Source organism: Sceloporus occidentalis, unplaced genomic scaffold, assembly GCF_023333645.1.
Source record: "Sceloporus occidentalis isolate IW3139 unplaced genomic scaffold, rSceOcc1.0.p SCAF_56, whole genome shotgun sequence".
Lineage (NCBI taxonomy): Eukaryota > Metazoa > Chordata > Lepidosauria > Squamata > Phrynosomatidae > Sceloporus > Sceloporus occidentalis.
The window spans coordinates 588,075-606,535 of record NW_028317036.1 but is presented as its reverse complement, the minus strand read 5'-3'; the positions used below and the strand labels follow the sequence as shown (position 1 = coordinate 606,535).

The window sequence follows — 18,461 nt, the reverse complement described above, 5'->3', positions numbered from 1 at the left end:
AATGTATTTGGGATGCCATTCATCCTATTAGCCAAAACAAGAAGTTGTTCCATACCTCTCAGCATTTCATATGAAGAGGTGCAGTTAGAAGCGTGGGTTGTAAGAGGAATGAGGCTTTTTCTGTGACTGTATTACCAACAGTGATCTATGTAAATTAGTAAGGAATTCAATAGGAGAATAATGTATTTCATTTCTACAAATTATTAGAAATTATAAAAAAGATAAACAATATAGAGAATCATGTTATTTATAGGACATGGAATAATCTGAAACACGACAGCTCCTCTTTATATAACTGACCATAATTTAAACAAAAAAACAACCATAAAATATTTTAAAAAATATAATTTAGAATGTATACAAAAGCCCATTCCCCACAATGTCTTCTTACCATTCAATAAACAAATGCACTGACATCAAAATATGTGCTCTGCATGAAAAACTGTTTATTTGAACACCTACAAAATAGTACAATAATCACCCAGACCGATGCGACTTCAGGCATTTGTTTTTGTCTCCAAACCTGCAGTCCAGTCAATACGTATATTATATATTTAATCTTACATACACACATTACATTAAAAACGAGTAATTACCCATGGGTGGAAGGCATTTTGCTGTTATGCAAGACTAGAGAGCGTATCGCCAATTCTAAAATAGGACTATTGGAACCATTAATCACAGAGTGGGAATACAGCAATTCTGTATGATCATCCTTTGAATGCAGAGTACAGCTAAATTAGGTCTTCTTCAGTGATGTACAAGAGTCTAAAAATTGAGTTCTTTCTGCTAAAAAAAAGTGTGCATTCATAACAGTTAAAAGCTGATGTTCAGACGTGCTAAAAAAGTTACAGAAAATAAATACTTTCAAACCGAGAATGTTCACAACATGTCTTAAATAGCCGTAATTAACCATTATTAATTTGGTCGAGATAAAAAATAAATGTGTCTTTAGAAAAATAATAACAAATGATTTAAATTGTGATAGATAATAAAAAATCTTTAGGGTAACAGATCATTTGCCTGTTTTTCACATAGCTTATCAAGGCAGAGAGAGTCTGCCCCTGTTGGCCTTTGTAGTGTTTGCTGGTCAGGTAGCCAGGGATCCAACATTTTTACTGCTGCATCCTTACTTTTTGGGCTGCAGAAGAGGTAGAGCACCAGGTATCCCCAGGTATGACTTTAATGCTTCATCTATAATGCCTGTCTATCTGCCAGAGGCTTTCCATTTTCTCCTCTTGGACTAGCTCACTCTGCCACTTCTTTCTTCTAGTCCCCATCACATATACATGTTCCATCCATAACGTTTGCATTTATTTGTGATTTTTAGTCAGTCTACCTTATTAGAATTAGTACAACACAATGCCTGGACTTGTAAGCTCTGTAAGTTTTTCCTTTAAGTTGCCTGAGATAAAATGTTGCCTTATAATGTTACATTTAGAGGGATTTGTGTATATATATATCTACATTAAACAAGAACACCAGGGATTTCTGCCAAAGAAACTCGACATTTCAGCCCTCTCTGGTTGATAGATGCATGGATAGATAGATAGATAGATAGATAGATAGATAGATAGATAGACAGATAGATAGATTTCATTTCTGGGTCTCTGATGTCCAACCTTAGTGTTCTGTATAGTGTACAGACACATAGAATCAAAGTATACAATTTAAATTAACATTTTAAATGGAAATTGAGGAAAAACCAATAACTATTTGAAACACACACAAATTGGCAGGCCTCCTAATCAGAATATATTGGGCAAGACAAATGCTCAATCAAATTAAAAGCATTCATATATGGCCTATCTCACTGTCATTTCTACCACTACAAGACAAAAGCATTAAAGCAAAATTAATCATGTCAGAAGATTTTAGCAAAAACAAGTGAAACCAGGCGTAAAGCATCACTATGTCTAGTGTGAATTCACGCTCTGATTAAGGACATATAATGAAAGTGAAATAGATACATCATTGCCTTAGCAATGGGGGTTGTACTAGAAATATGCAAGCTGAATTAATTCGACATAAGCACATATTGTACATCCATACATTTTAATGCTGATCTGTGTGTCTAGATTGTAAGCTTGCGAGCAGGGCCCTCCTAACCTAATGTATTGGTTCGTCTTAGTCAGACAATTCTAGTTTTGTCAGAGCTTTTGGATGTATGCATTTGGCTACTGAATTATGGTCGGTATGGTAAATATACACTTACTCATAGACCTTGAACTCAGATCATAAAGGATTCAAAAATATAATATATGCACATCCACAACAACCCTTACAGTGACTTATACAAACAGAAAAACAATGACAGTCACCCATACATACTCTTGGTTAAATTCAAGTAGAATTTAGAACTCAGAAGGTAATGATTCTCTAAATATTAATGTAAGAAGGCATCACAGTTACTACATCATCAATACAATTCTAGGAACCTTGGCTACTTGGCTCCCAGCATTTTCCCAGCCATGCTCAACTACAATCTTTTTTTAGGACCTCTAAGGTCCTCAGAGGTCAAATGATCCCAAAAGCTTATGTACCTTTACATCTTTTCCTGTGTTGGTCTGATCAAACTTGTCAACTTCAACCAAAGACTCCATCTTCCATTGGGTTACTATGGGGTTTATCCACTTTCCTTATCTACATACTAGATAAATAGTTTCATATATTCAATGTAAAACTATGACCAGCTTATAAACATCTGATTATCAGAGATTATATTTATCTGAATATGTCAATTTGTATAACCAAGCCATATTGCTGGCAGGTACAGAAATGTTATTAATGAAGTTATGACTGATTTAAAGCATCACTTAAAGGAAACATAGTATTAATAGTTAATAGTGAAACTAAGCAGATGTGTTTATTACCTACAACAATAGATAAGCCGTACAGCACAAAATAAAGCCGTAGTCACAAAATAAAAAGGCCAACATGATTTTAAAAGCTAAATAATTAAAAATGTATAAATTACATCTATCTCGTTCTGCTATAAAGTGCTAGATCCACGAAGAACAAAGATATAATTCCTGGCCAACTTATGATGCTCCTTCCTTGTGTTTTATTCCTCTTTAGAGAGGAATTAATCAAATGTATTGAAACTCTTTAAACTTCTTTTTCAGCAGACAGTCATCAGTCTTCACACTGCGGGGAGGTATGTCTTCCCCACCATACTTGGTTACGAGTCAGAAGGCCAAAACCATAGATCGGCTGTCTGTTTTCAAGGATCGGTAACTATGACAATAAATTAGAAAATGTGTTGAAATACAGTCTCTATCTGTTTAATGCCCATGTGTGATATATATATATATATATATATATATATAATATATTTGTGTTTAAAAACCCATAACAAAATATCACAAGAAGAGCTAAAATGACACTAGAATATAATATGCTTTGGTCCAGAATGAAGACATTAAGTAAAACCAGGGGAGTTTATTTCTCACACTCTTGCTTCTCTTAAGAATGTTATCTATTTTCCTGATACTGTATACCCAGAACAACTCCCACTGCACAGTATTAGTTATTTTGTGCAACCAGCCACAGCTAAGAGGGAAGTAACCACTGTCAGTAGATGTAATAAAGGAATATTATGCGAATGTTTAGCTTTACCGAGAGCTTTTGGAGGAAATTGAACAAACTTTTTAGTATGTCGTTTTTTTTTAGGTTTTTTTCCCCCTTGAAAACTAAACTACGTTGAAAAAGTGTTTTTATTGTCATGGATGCTTGCTTTGCCTTTTCAAACATTATTTGTAATGGTGGATTACATGGAGTTTCCACACAGAACTGGTATAAAATAACCTTTCCAGGAAAAACCCCTATACATGACCTATGTAAATAACCATACTAGTATTTTGGTGCATACTACAAGCCCTTTAATAGTAAGGAACATCTTTAATGGGGCAGTGCAGCCTCTATAAAACTACAAGTGTTTTTCAGTTGGTGTTCCTACTTAATTTAAAACTAAATAAAAAAAAAATGAGAAACATCATTCCTAAAACTAAAATATCATTCCCAAACTTATCCCAGAAATAATTATTTATTGATGTAGAATTTTGCTGGGAACATTTGTCATGTGACACGAAAGCAGGCACTGATAAGCTCTTGCCATATAAATTTAACAAGATTTGTGAAGAATTCTATGATGTTTTATGCAATGAAAAGTTCGGAGAAAATAAAAAAATGACAAGTCTGTTCAGGTTTATTCGCTAACATACTAAAGAGTACAACTGATGTTCTAAATGGGACAGCACCTTTAAGCAGCAGAGTGAAAATGTTCCTATCCACAATTTGGAAAAATAAGTAATAAGTCTTCAAATCCTTGCTTCAGATCAAACTTACAGGACACCTATAAGGCTCAAATACGATTAGATTCCTTTTCATACCTTCAACAGAACTATACACTAGTTTGTTTTATTATAAGAAGGCCATCGGAGAGACCAAAGATATATTTCTCTAACAGCAGAACTATTTAACAATGCTATATGTGACACATCGCACATGTTGTATCGCACTGAGTTTCATAACAGCCAACAATCCAGTTCAACCAAGACGCCAAATTCCAAGCACATAGACCACCAAGTACAGTACTCTAGACCAGCTATGGTTTGCAGTTCATACACAGCTTAAGGGTATTTCTATAAATATTAAAAGAACAATCAAATGATTCAATGTTTCTTTTAAATTGTTCAGATTTAGGAATTCCCTCACAAGTCTCCTACTGAATTGAATCACTAAACCATTTCAGGTTCCGTACCCCAACCTGTGTTTTTACATATTGAGGTGATATTTTATATCTATAGATAAAGTAGGTGGATAGCAACGCTAGAAATTTCATTTAGAGGGCCACTGAAGAAACCTCTCATTTACACATCTATCTTTATATAAAATCTCATTTTTCCTCTTTATTTTTTTTCACATACTCATTAATATAAAAAATGAGGATGTATTAACCAAGACATTCATCTAGCAGAAAAATAGTACTTTTGTAATTTTTTTTGCCCTGTGATTGTCTAATCATGTCAAAAACAAGTAACTGGATCCATTCTTTTTTATAATTGATTGAAATCAGGAATCAAAAACCGTCACATTAAATAAAAACTTCCCATTTTTGTACTATGGAATGATAACACCATAACGTATTCACAAAGAACTATATTTCTCTTTTAAAACAGTACAGCAATATGTCTCTACGCCGCAAGAAGATGAGGTTCAATCACAAGGGACGTGGTACCTTTGGTGGAATGAGAAGAACGCCAAATTGGAAGGCACTTGCTGGAGAACAGTGGTTCAGGAAACCAAGTTCCCAAAGGCTTTACAAAGTGGATAGTGTAGCCCTTTATCCTTCAGCGCAAGTAAATGCCACTGGCATTGTGTGGTTTTCTCTGTCACTGTCAGCAGACATGGGACAAAGCCTGGTCTTTTGGTTATATTCCCGCTAAAGACACCACTGTTGCAAACAGACATTTAAAGCTAGCAAAGCATGACTTTTAAATCAGAAAACTGAAAAAAACTATTATGTGGTTGGAATACAAGCAGACACATTGAGAGGAGATGCTAACGTGTTACCGGTGGTTAAATAGCAATTCATTATGAATTTCAGGAAATGTCAGTTTGGTTGGCTATATGTGCCACTATATAACAAAAAAGTACATGATGTTTTGCAATGTATTAAGCAATGATTGTTTAATGACTAGGAATGGGTAAAACCATTGTCCCCACAGCGCTGCGGAATCTGCCGGCGCTTTATAAATAAATGTAATGTAAATGTAATGTAATATGGAGTTTTACTGTTGCACTTTCATATATGGGGAATCGCTGTTACAAATAAAACTTTTTAAGTTGTTGGCTATTAAGTAAAATAGTGAACATTCTACTCTACTCTGACTTTTTTGTAGCCTATTCTTTATAAGACAATTATAGCCTTGACTGTGGGTCATCACAGCAAAAAGTATGCACAATTCCTACACTTGTGATAAATGGTCTGCGGAGTAACCATATATAGAAAATTTTTGGCAGCCAAAAATATTTTTTATGTAAAATATCTACACTCTCGAAAGCAACCATGTATGATATGTTAATCTGAACAAAAACGCCCATTACAGTAGCCAACGTTTTCACATTCAGTCTTCATCAGGGCCAAAAGAGGGGAAATTCAATATGCAAAGTAGTGTGAACAGATGCACTGAGAAAAGGGCATTGAACCCCGAAAAACACATGCATATGGGAACTTTGGCTCAAAACATTTTGTATAAGCAGTAAAAGGTGGTGTTACTTCCACACCAGAAATCATAATCAGAGTGTACTTTCTCCTATTTCCTCACAATCACTTTTCCTGTTTTGCATTTGGTAAAAACCACAATAAAACATATTTGTTACGAAGACTTTCATACCTAGGCAAAGATGTCACCCTTAGCGCCTCTCACCTACTGCGTTCTTCTTACAAGCAGTCAGGCCCGGACTGACTATCGGGCCGGATTGACTTAGGGGCTGATGGAGCTGCAGCTCCAGGCCCCTACCTTAAAATAGGCCCAGTCAGGACCGAACTGACTGGGCCTATGCGGCCTCTACGGCCGCATTAACGCAGGGCATAAGGGTTTAAATTAAAACATCGGGGTGTTTTTTTTTTACTTTATTTAACATCCTCCATGTTAAATGAAGTTTTTGTTAACCCCCCCGATGTTTTAATGTAAGCCCTGTGTGGCCGCAGACCCCTAAGGCCGGCCCTGGTGGGGGCTTCCCGGCCCCTTAGAGTGGCGGACCTGGTCGCAGTTGCGGCGGGCTTAAGGGGCAGGTGCCCCTTATGCCCTGCGTTAATGCGGCCGTAGAGGCCGCATAGGCCCAGTCAGTCCGGTCCTGCCGCGGGCCCGGCCGCAGTAGCTGCTTGCTCCGGCAACAAGGTAAGTAGGGTGAGGGAGGGGGGTGCAGTGAGAAGGGGCAGAGGGGGGATAGATAGTGAGAGGGGGTACATAGTGAAAAGGGGTACATAGTGAAAAGGGGGAACATAGTGAAAGGGGGGAACATAGTGAGAAGGGGCAGATAAGATGGGGAGAGGGGGTAGTGTGAATGCGTATGAGAATGAATGAATGAATGAATAAATGTGTGGATGAATTGTGTGAATGCATATGACAATTAATGAATTCATGTGTGGATGAATTGCTTGAATGATTTGTGAGACTGCATTAATGAATGTGTTAATGATTTGTGTGAATGAGTTAATGCAAAGATGCAAAGGGCTTTAACAATAAATAAATAAATAAATATGGGCTGCTCGGGCTTAAATGCCCGGGCCTATTTTTTGTCCCAGTCCGGGCCTGCAAGCAGTAGACAATAGTCTTTTTAATACTATTTTCCAATCATTTAAATAGTTTCTGGTCTACTGTTTAAATTCATCAGAAAAATAGCATGTTTGATAATAAAGTGACGTAATCTTTCTTTCCATTAGTTTTTACAACTTGATTTAGAAGGCATACTCCAGTAGCTTGTGAAGAACATTCATCCGCTGGTTGGGTAAATGTAATGGAATTTGTAGACTAAATCAGCAGGCATGCCAGAGATTGTCTATTAATGATATATACATATACTATATATATATATATATATATATATATATATATATATATATGCAAGGCAATAATAAAGAATACATAAATCTGAATTAGTTTTTATTTTTGAGGCATATACAAATTGTCACTTCGACAGTCTATCGCAGCTCATATTGATGAGTTGTACAACACAATGTACACCTTAGGCCCTATACTACTTAATCTAATCAGTTCCCTCTAATATCTTTGTATTATCAAATATACAGGCTGGCCAAGAGCCACAACGACTTACTTGTAAGTATCTTCCATGTCTTCTTTTCATCATCATAGTACTGAACAAGGTTGCTGGGCAGTCGGTCCGGCCCCGGGGGCAGTCCACCAACTAATAATAACATTTTCTTGTTGGATCGAATCCTTCACCCAAAAGAGAAAAGAAGACAGATGAGTACTATCATATCTTGTGTGTTCCGGCTTCTCGCTGCAATCTGTTCAATGTTTCCTGCATCTCCCTATAATTATGTCACAATAAGTTTGAGGAAAGAGCAGAGCAGGAACATGATTCAAAAGGATACACATCCGTTAGTAGTGGAAAAAAAGAAAAATAAGGTCCTCTCCCACCATTTGTTTTAAGGTTCCATCTGGAATTACAGCTTTTTTTCCCTCTCCTATTATCCTTATAAATCATTGCTTTTTACAGCTGAGCGCACATGAAGTGCCCTGCAGTTGTGATAAGGTTAGGCATTAAAGTTACACATCAAAAATCATATTAGTCAAATCATTATTATAAGTCATCTCACACCCAGAGAACCTTGAAAAATGATAAAGGTTATATCCTGAGACTGTGGACGAGGCTTTGATATCACTAAGAATCTGATACTTGTGCTTTTAGAGTAATTAATCAAAGAATTACAAGGTTTTTTTTCCAGTTTGTACTTTATAACTGCATTACCTAACTGGGTGCAAGAAGTGTATGCAATGAGATTATCGGAACTCTGACGCGTAAGGAGTTAAAAAGATGGGGAGGGGGGGTTCTTTGTTTTTTGAGTTTGTTGGTTCCCCATCACCAGACTATCTGGTTTCCCCAGAGTGAAGCCACTGCTGTCCACCGATCCAGCGACAAAAACCCGCTCAGCTGTGCAGTCACTCTAATTCCATCCTGTTTTTTAAACTCACTTCTCCCCCAAGGGGCAACTACTGAACAATATGACTAGCTACCCACAGAGTGCCGGAAACTCTCTCATTCTGTGATTCCGCTCCCCCATACATTAAGAGGTTCCACTCATCAAAATGTAATGGTAACATATGTTACCAATACATTACATATATATATATATTGTATAAAGAATGTCTTAGAGAAAAAATCTGAGTAGGTTTTCACAATGACAACTTCATGCCATGTCCACATTCATCATCGCTAAGAAATCTCCTCTGCCATCTTGCACACCTAAATTGTATTGAATGTGGTTAAAAACAGACAAGTTTGCTTCTGTCCTTATACATTCTTTGTTCTCCAAAAAAGGAACCAAGTATAGTCAGGGTGAGATAAAATTCACAGCCAGTCATGAAGGAGGACAAAGCCCCATGTTATGAGACAACTCTTTGCATGCATGAGGGAGAACATATATGTGTGTGTTGGGGTGGTGTATATCCTAGAGACTATTCACAACCCCTTTCGCCAGTAAAAATTCAGGGATACATGTTTTATCTACGTCGCATCATGGTGTCACTACCAACGTGTTTGGTTTTAGGATTTCATTAAAGAGAAAATTATCAGGTGGAGAAATTCCCTTATTTCATTTAATGCACAATTCAGATGACTCCACAGGAACTCTGCAGGGGTTCCTCCATTCATGTTATTGTAATTTACAGCTGTTGTGTTCAAAGTATATATTCTTCCGTGACTTTGCTGATAGAAAAGGCCGCGGTCGTAAGATCATGCGATCTCCGGAAGGAGATGTGTCACTGCACAGGACTCTGGACCATGTGGCAGAAACAGCCCCCATCTAAGTGCCAGAGCTGCTGCTGTGGCCCACGTTGAAAAGGAAGGTGATGGGTGATACAGACTTTTTTTTAATATCATTTTTATCCAGATTTGGGATAAAAAAGTCTGGGGGGGTTCGGGTTGTGGGGAAAAAAAGTTCTTCCTCTTCTCTATAAACCATAAAAGGGTAACAGGTGAAAAGGTTTTAACAGGTGAAAATATGAATTTAAGAAAGAAACATTTTTAAATATTCATGTTAGCGTAGTGTAATTGCACTTAATTAAGACTAAAGAAACCGTATGCTTTACCAGGAAGATAGCAACGAGGAATATAAGATGTACAAGGAAAATAAATGTAAAAGAATCTGATCTCTGTTATCTGGTAGTGATTATTGTAAGTAAATTCTGTTTTGCACACAAATAAACCTATTTATTTTTTCAAGACATTTTTTCTCAGAAATGGTCAGCTCGGGCAGTAATTTTTCTGGTCTTAATAAATCACAAGTTTCTAAGACTTAGGAGAACCTGTTCAAAAATGGAACTTTATATAATAAACTCTCACATTTGCAAATACATTCTTCTTACTTTATACTTTAAAATGACAAAAAACCCCTAGATCTGAGTTTTTACATTTATTCACAGTAAAAATGGGTTAAAGTGTAGACCATAAATAGGGACCATTGAGAGACCACATGGCAACAGTACCTTCATTTCAGTCCATAACAGTCGTAACATCACTTCAAACATGATGCGATGCCTTTCATAATACATTGAAACATTTATATACTATTTATTTTTGTTTACCCCAAAAATGCAAAAATTCAAGTAGTGGCACACCTCTGTCATGTTGCCAAAAAATTGCCAGCCAGCGGCACAAACACCAATCACAATGCAGCTCTTAAATAATGTAAACTGATTCAGCGAGGAAAAACTAAGCCTTGGCCCATAAGAGTTTAGAGTCTATTGGCTGCGTTGTTTGGCATAGCAAAAGTGAACATTTCTGCTACATGGGGTAAAGAATACATGGATTTATGATGTTACCTACATAAATGCAAGGAATGAGAAATAGCATTAGATTTGTTTTAACTTTAAATAAAATGGGGCCTTCATTGTCACATTTACTTACTATTTATTTAAAAACAATATTTACGCTTTGAAGAATTGGGTATCTTTTTAGTTTTAAGTACCATAAAACTATAGAGAAAAATCCTCTAAATAGGCTTTCAACTAACTCCTATCAGACAGGCAGGTTTAACAGAAAATACTCTAGGTCGTTCACAAAATATTTCATAAACATTACATATATCTATCTATCTATCTATCTATCTATCTATCTATCTATCTATCTATATATATATATATAATATGTCTAATAATAAGAGATCTATATTGTACATGTGGGTGTAAGCTATAATTAATTATAAATATGATAACAAGGGCTAGGTAATAACAGCCGTTATGGTGGACATGTCAGTAAATGTCCCAATGACTTAATCAAGACTTGTCACTTATACTCATGTCCGTCAACATGCACTTTAACTAACCATGAAAATCATTATACTCTATGACATGTTTTACTCTTTGCTCCTTGCCCTTTATGCCATTCTTCCCCGACCCATGCATGCTGATCTCTAATATTCTATTTTTTTTCAGTCTACAGTGATTAGGAAAGAATAAGAAACTCTTGATATAACTTAAGAGAGATTTTTCTGAATATGTTTCCATCTCTCGATAAGCTTGTGTTTCCTGTTTCAAGAAACTAAAACTAAACTAAAAAGTAGTCTAGCTAGACCTCACCATTTGCATGTGCAAGCAGGCCAACCAGAGCACTCTACAGGTGCTGATCATTGGTGATAATTGTTGGACCGTGGAGGAGATGGGGAGCTGCAGCTTCTCCGTAAGGCAAGAGGCCCCCCCCCACCTTTTTAAAGTATACATCTTAAAGTACTCACAAAGTACAATGTTATTTGGTGATGCTGTCTGGGACATTAAACTATCTCCTTAAAGAAATATAACTTGTGTCATTTATAGGACGTAAAACAGACAATAACACAACTGGGTTACAGAATACAGCATATATTAATTCACCTCTTCTATACTCATAGCTTATACAATTATTGCATCAGCGTCTATACCTAGATTTCTCACATTAGATCACAATTCTAAACATGACCAATGAAATATGCTTTTGGGCCACTGTCTTTTCCAACTCTCAAATCTACAAAACATATTAATAAGTTTCATTTGGAAGTCCTTGGACCTACTAACCTCCACCCACTATGCCGCTATAAGAGCAAAGCTCCCCCTTTGTCTCATTGAAAAATTGAAGGCTGGATGAACTTCTCGCCCACCTATATGATTCATATTTACATTAAAGGTATTTTTAGTATGCGTTTCTGGAGTTGCATTGTAGGACCTAACCCTCTGTTTGTAAAATATACCTAAAATACAGTCGCTTTAAGGTGTACCCCGTAATGTTTTGGTAGTATTATCATCTTTTCAACATGCAAGGCAAGGGTAAGACATGACATATTATGTTTAATGTGTTATCACAGCCACCCCCAGCTTTAGAAATATTTATGTTATACTGGATGTTATAGCACATACAAAACAGACGTCTATGCGTCATGCATCTGTTTAAATCTACAATAATGAATATATGAATTAATGGTATTAATGGTATCATCTCATCAAAAAAAAATACTTAATTGCTTTACATTGTACAATAGCTTAAAAGCTCTATTGTGTCTTAAAAGACATCAATATGTTATGGCAAAACTTGTCTTTACTCCTGAAACTATACACTATAGGAGAATTCATTAGAAAATAACGCTACTTAAACAAAAACTCCCCAAACTGTTTAACTGGTATCCTACAAGACTTACAAATTAAAGAACATTATGTAGATGTCTACCTGCTTAATAAACACAATGGAAGTCAATAAGATATGACATTGTTTATCAGCCTAAAACATTTTATGCAGGTCTGTTCCAAGATAAATAAAATAAGTAAGTTTGTTAAGTTTGACTGTATATACCAACTTATTGCAGGTTAATAGAAAACATAAGGAGTGTTCCACGCGCTGCCTGGTGGTGTTCAACACACCATTTGTAACAAAGGGGTAACATGATTCACCAGATGTATAAGCTGCAAGATAATTGTAAAATAGGTACAAAGTTGTAATAAGTATACTATATATATGCCTATAGTACCCCATTCATATGTCTGACTACTGTAATTATTACACAACTGCACATAATGTACATCCTCTTTATACAGAATCCTCCATAAGCCATTTTCATGCAGGAGATATGATGACATCCACTTGAAAAGCTTTTTCTGTTAATTTCTTTTGGCAGCAAAATATTTTCAAATGATATGTATAGACTGTGCAACACTAAACAAATAATAATGTCCCTGGTTATACAAACAGTAATTGGTAGTGTAGCAATCAACAGTTATTTGTAATCATTGAAGGTACTTTGATAATCATATCAATGATCGAACAGATTTTAACTGCACAAGAGATCATTTTAGTACAATTAGAATCATATGATGGGGTACAATAAAGCTTTTGAGAAACCATAAAATATTTACGAATAAGTAATAAAAATGAAAATAATGCCAATAGATTTACTTTTTAACAAATCACAAAATACTAATTTAAAGGTGATTTTTGGCAAAACAAGTATCACGTGAAAATAAGTTATGATGGTCCCAGAAACCATTGTAGTACAATCTTGTGAGTGTGGCACAACTAGTGGGGGCTGTTTTAAACCTTTTAAACGTTATTGCACCATTTGTGGTTTTTATTCTTTTTACAGAGTACTTTTAAAGCTGTATCCCCAGAATTTGTTCTGTTTTTTTCCATATATCTGTTGTAAGGGGCTTTTTGAAGGAAGAGTCCTTGGGGAAGCTACCACATATGTGTTCCGATGAATGAATAGAGGGTTAAACAGCTAAGTACCCTGTTTTTATATTATCTTTCATTCTTGTAGAACACAGTTACAACTTTATTGTAAAACACTACAGATACCTACAGCGACCTTCAGAACGTTGATCCCTGCCTTTCTAACTTGCGCTTTTACTTACTCATGTATATGGTTCTTCATGCACAGCAGGGATTATGTATGAACATTGATTCTGGAGTAAAGTTTTAAAACAGGCCTAACAACTAATAAAACTCACTTACTGGACTAGTTGGTTGGCCGCTATAACATGACATTGTTCCACCCACCAGTCCCCACCATGTATCATTTGATTAGACACATGTCCTCACATGAGAACTATCTCAATTATTCAATGAATAATAGCAGTGATGCAATAAAGGAGGTGATAGTGGTTACGCCATATGGCACTCATGGTATAATGGAAGCATTGAGAGTGTCTGCCTATAGTACCGATGAAGATGGAGCTAAGTGTGACAGTACAATAAACCCCTCACCTGCTGGCTTGGCTCTGCCTACAGTGTTGTCTGAAAGGCATCAGGTGGTAGTTCATAGCATCCAGAAGTAGCTTTTGGCACACAGGGTCGGACCTCATGAAATCCACTGACTGCACCCTCTCTACCAACTCTGGGGCTGGTATGAGAGCAAAGCGGAGCCTTTTCATCAGATCAGGTGCATACTGCATACGGGTTTCCCTATCATGTTCCAGCCATAGCACAGACATCTGGAAAAGAGCAAGTTCAGACTCCACGGGAGGTGGAAGTGAGTCGAGCATAGAGCGCATCTCTTCAAAGTTGAGTAGCAGCACATCCTCCACCAAATACTTGTTGGCCAGCTTCTTGGTTTCCTCTAGTCCATGTAGGGCTGCAATTTTGCACACCTGCTTATAGTTCTGCACAGAGATCTGGTCATTGAGGAACTGTACACACAGCTTGGTCACCTGAGGAATGTGCAGAATCTTACTGACTGATAGAACCTCCTCCACTGTGTCCAAGGACAAAGTAACATTGGCTGTGTAAAGATACTCCAGGACCAGCCGTAGTCCTATGGAGGAGCATCCCTGTAGAACTAGGTTGTTAATGGCCCTGGGGCTGACCAGAAGCTTGTCATCGGGGGATGAAGAGGGTGTCCCAGGCTCCTCTGACTGCTGCTGCTCCTTTGGGATTGATGACAGGCCATCTTGCCCTGGGTGGCTGGAAAACAGTGATCTGAAATATTGGGAACAAGAGGCAAGCACAGCTTTGTGGCAATGAAACTGCTGTCCCTGGGCTGTGAGAGTTACATCACAGAAGAGCTGCTTTCTCCACAGCAGGTTTAGACCATGCAGAAGATTATCACTGTGGCTCGGGTCAAAGGTGGAAGTCCTGTCCCCCGATCTGGACATGGCGGGCCTCACTCAGAACCTCTTGTTTTTGACCTGTGGAGACAGTTAATCACAAATCAATTGGAGTATTGGAGTAAAATTGTGAAAATATATTAAGCTCTTCTCTATATATACTATGTTTTTTTGCATATATTCCAGTATAATATAAAATTCTTAAATTCCATAACATAGTTAAATTGCAGTTCAAAATACATCTCTCAACCTTTCAATATATGTTGCAGGCATATGGTATATAGGATTACACAACTAACTTATTTGATGCCAAAAAGTAAATACCTAAAGTAATATAATTTTTGTATTTCAGCAATTCAAATTTATACAAGATGTAAAATAAGTAGAGGAACCTAATAATTTCCCTTAACATACACAGTATGTTTGTTTCTGCCTATTATCCTTTTTTTTCACCTTTTTTTCCATATCCACTACCTTCCCATTGAGTCAGTACCATAAATATGCTCCGCTGCCTACTAAACCCTGTGTCATTCCTGAAGGTTTCTACCAGAGATCCTTTCTTTTCCAAACTACTAAAACAAGAGTGTTACACAGAATATACATACTGCCAGCACTACACACAATTGTACAAAATATACATATTTGATTTATGAGAAATACTATATATACAAATGTTTTACATCGGTCTTGTATGACCACTGAGATCTACTATACATACTTGCTGCTTAATAGTATATATATATAGAATAACAGCATTCACTTTAAAAAAGGAAACCTCATCGTACTTTTTGGAAAACTTGTAGTATTGTTTTCTTATTTAGAAAGGTACAATTTGGTATATTTTCCTTATTTAAAACTAAATTCAGATTTATAACTAAGTCGTGCAAACGTAATACAAAAGTACAAATATTTTCAGCTAGGCAGTGATAAGAGGAGTAAAATACATGGAGTTGGGGGCTACCGTAGGACACACATCATCTCGTAGATAGAAACATAGAATTTGACGGTAGATAAGAACCTATTCGGCTCGATCAGAATGCCCGTTTGTAAAGACTTTAATCAATTCTTGATCTTGTTTTAGATTCAGGACAGCTTTATGTCTATCTGATTATGTTTAAATCCCCTCACTATATTAGCCTCTACCACTTCTAATGGGAGGCTGTTCCATTTATCTACCACCTCTAAACCTCTGACTCTCTAGTATTAGATTATGACTTTTTGTTCTTAAATTTCTCCTCCTTTAAAACTTCCATCCTGTACTCTCCCTCTCTCTTCTTTCCTCCCAGCTTTTAGATAAACATTCATCAAAATATCACCTATTCTGTAAAATGGCCAGAAAATGGTCCCTTTACACTTTAATAGTGTTAAAAGAAAATGACATCCATGCCTCTGGTGTTTCCTATGCACCATTGGACCTTACCCCACTGTTTGGTTTGGGATTTACTTATATCTGTGCTGTGATCTTCTCATATAAAGAAGACTTAGATCCACCAGAATTGTTATAGATACTTGACATCTCTTCAACTGATTTCAGATTACATCTCACAGTCATCCAGCTCTTTGTTGGCTTAAGATGATGATGGGACTTGTAGTCTAGAATGCAGTCTTCTCACTACTTCTCCAAGATGTTTACTATCCTGCAGGGACCGCATCTGAAAAAACCCTGCCACCTCCTTAAACCAGTCCCTCCCAGTCCAGCCTCGTCTTGTAAAGCACTGGTACTGGGCAGGTTCTATGGCATACAAGTTCTTTTCCCAGTAGATCCCCATCCAGTACACTCAGACCAGGGCTACCATCAGCATGGGTCCTCTACACACTACAACCATCAAATCCTACTTACTATTAGCAGCTGATCCTCCTAACCAATTATATCAATACCTACTAATGACAAGTGAAATGCTAGATCCCCCAAACATCATACTATGACCATACTGTAACACACAGAGGTACATCTGCTTCTGCCAATTGTATTACTTTTTTAATACTAATATATTTGTTGCTTTAATATCAGTATATAATAAAGCCTCTTTATCTTACAGGGGACGTTTGCTCCCGTTGGCGACACGCACTCCAGTCGTCACATGCAGACAAGTTAACTTTTCATAATAAAGTGTAAGCTCTTAGCGCAAGAAGTGGAACTGGCACCGATCTCCGCGTTCTATATTAGAACCTCTCCGGAGCCCTCTCCCTGCTTCCAACAAAGCATGCGGTGTCCGGGGGGGGGGGGCGCATTTAATCCAGCCTGCTTTATCGGAACACCCGACTCCTTCCCCGTAGAAATTACACGGGATCGGGGGTTTACTCAGTCCTCGGAGCGAATATATAGACTCGGCACCCGGGAGGGTAGGAGCTCTTCCCCCGATCGCCGGTTAGACTAAGCACACGCTCGCAGCGCTTGCCTGATATTATGGATCTTCTCCATAGGATACATAGCTGGCCCCACAGCAGATCACACTGCAGCTCAGGGCTTTTAACGCCTTCCTCATCACACTGCTACACACCGTTCAGGCTGTCGAGGAGTTAAAAGGCTGTTGTGATATCTTGAGTTACTTTCATACCCTCTGCACCAGCATATGTCAGATTAATATATATTTACTTAGGGATCTCCTGATCAGTCAGACCCTCATCTCCTACTCCTGTCTTTTCATAATTTTTCCTTTTTTTTAAAAAGCTAGAGTTTATTGGCAACAATTGATCCCCTTTCCAGGTATGCAAAAAAGATCAAGGGCACAAAACAAAGCATGGACACACAATATAAACAAATAGAAAGGCCAGAAACTTACCTGCTCGCAACCAGATGCCAAAGTCAAGGATCACTTTAGCTTCCTATCCAAAAAGAAACAAGCATCCAACTCCTGTCTTAAGAACAAAAATAAGGATCGTGGCTTCGTCCGGCATAAAACCAAAAAATACACAACCTTTTCTCGTCCCACAAACTCCAGACAGTCACTCTACACAATTTATTTTGTCGTTCGTCATTTGATCATCATGAATTTGCAAGGAAGATCAGAGAGGGAGACAAAAAAAAGAGAGAGGAGAGAAGGGAGAAGAGAGAGTGAGCAGAGCTTTCTGCAAGAGAAGAAGAAGAAGGAGGAAAAAAAATGTACGTGTGACAAATTATGCTACCAAGAAACAACACATCATTATCCTTGGGCCTGGGGCTCAGTGAGTCGTGACGAGAGTAATAGGAAATCCACGGTTGGGGAGAGAAATGTTCGTGCATGGCCGGTGGAGAGAGACCATGCAAAGGGGGGATGGATGCTGAGGAGCCTCGCAAAATTATGGCTCAAGGCTATTGTAAAAATTGTCGAGCGTAAATGACTGCGATTTCAAACATCTTTGGAAGAAAGAAAAAGGGGGGAAAGCAAGTCCTCCGCCACCCCCCTTTCCTCTCCTCCTCCTCCTTTTCCCCATCCCTCTCTCATCTCTCTCTCTCTCTATAAAGAACCGTCAAGTTTTAGTGCGCATTGCTAATTAGTCAATTTCTCTCTGCCTTCACAGGCTGGCGACTTTGCTGCTGAGCCGAAACTGCTAATTTCTGCGACCAGCTTTTTTTATTTTTTTTTTTAGCTGTGATCTGGATGAATGAGTAGCTGTCTCGGGAAGATGACAAAAAATAAACTCTTATACCATGCCTCCCGCCTCCTC

At 37.5% G+C, this 18,461-nt stretch overlaps 1 protein-coding gene across 1 annotated transcript in view; it reads right to left on the bottom strand.

Moving 5' to 3' along the window:
- The window catches only part of LOC149287786 (kelch-like protein 14), a 30,108-nt gene extending 15,247 nt beyond the window's left edge, over nt 1-14,861 (bottom strand). Inside the window, exons 1-2 of the mRNA XM_089492472.1 lie at nt 13,975-14,861; nt 7,843-7,964 (exon numbers count right to left, since the gene is read on the bottom strand). Of these exons, the coding sequence (XP_089348598.1) occupies nt 7,843-7,964; nt 13,975-14,861 (1,009 nt within the window). The remainder of the gene's footprint in view (nt 1-7,842; nt 7,965-13,974) is intronic.
- Between the last annotated feature and the right edge of the window lie 3,600 nt (nt 14,862-18,461).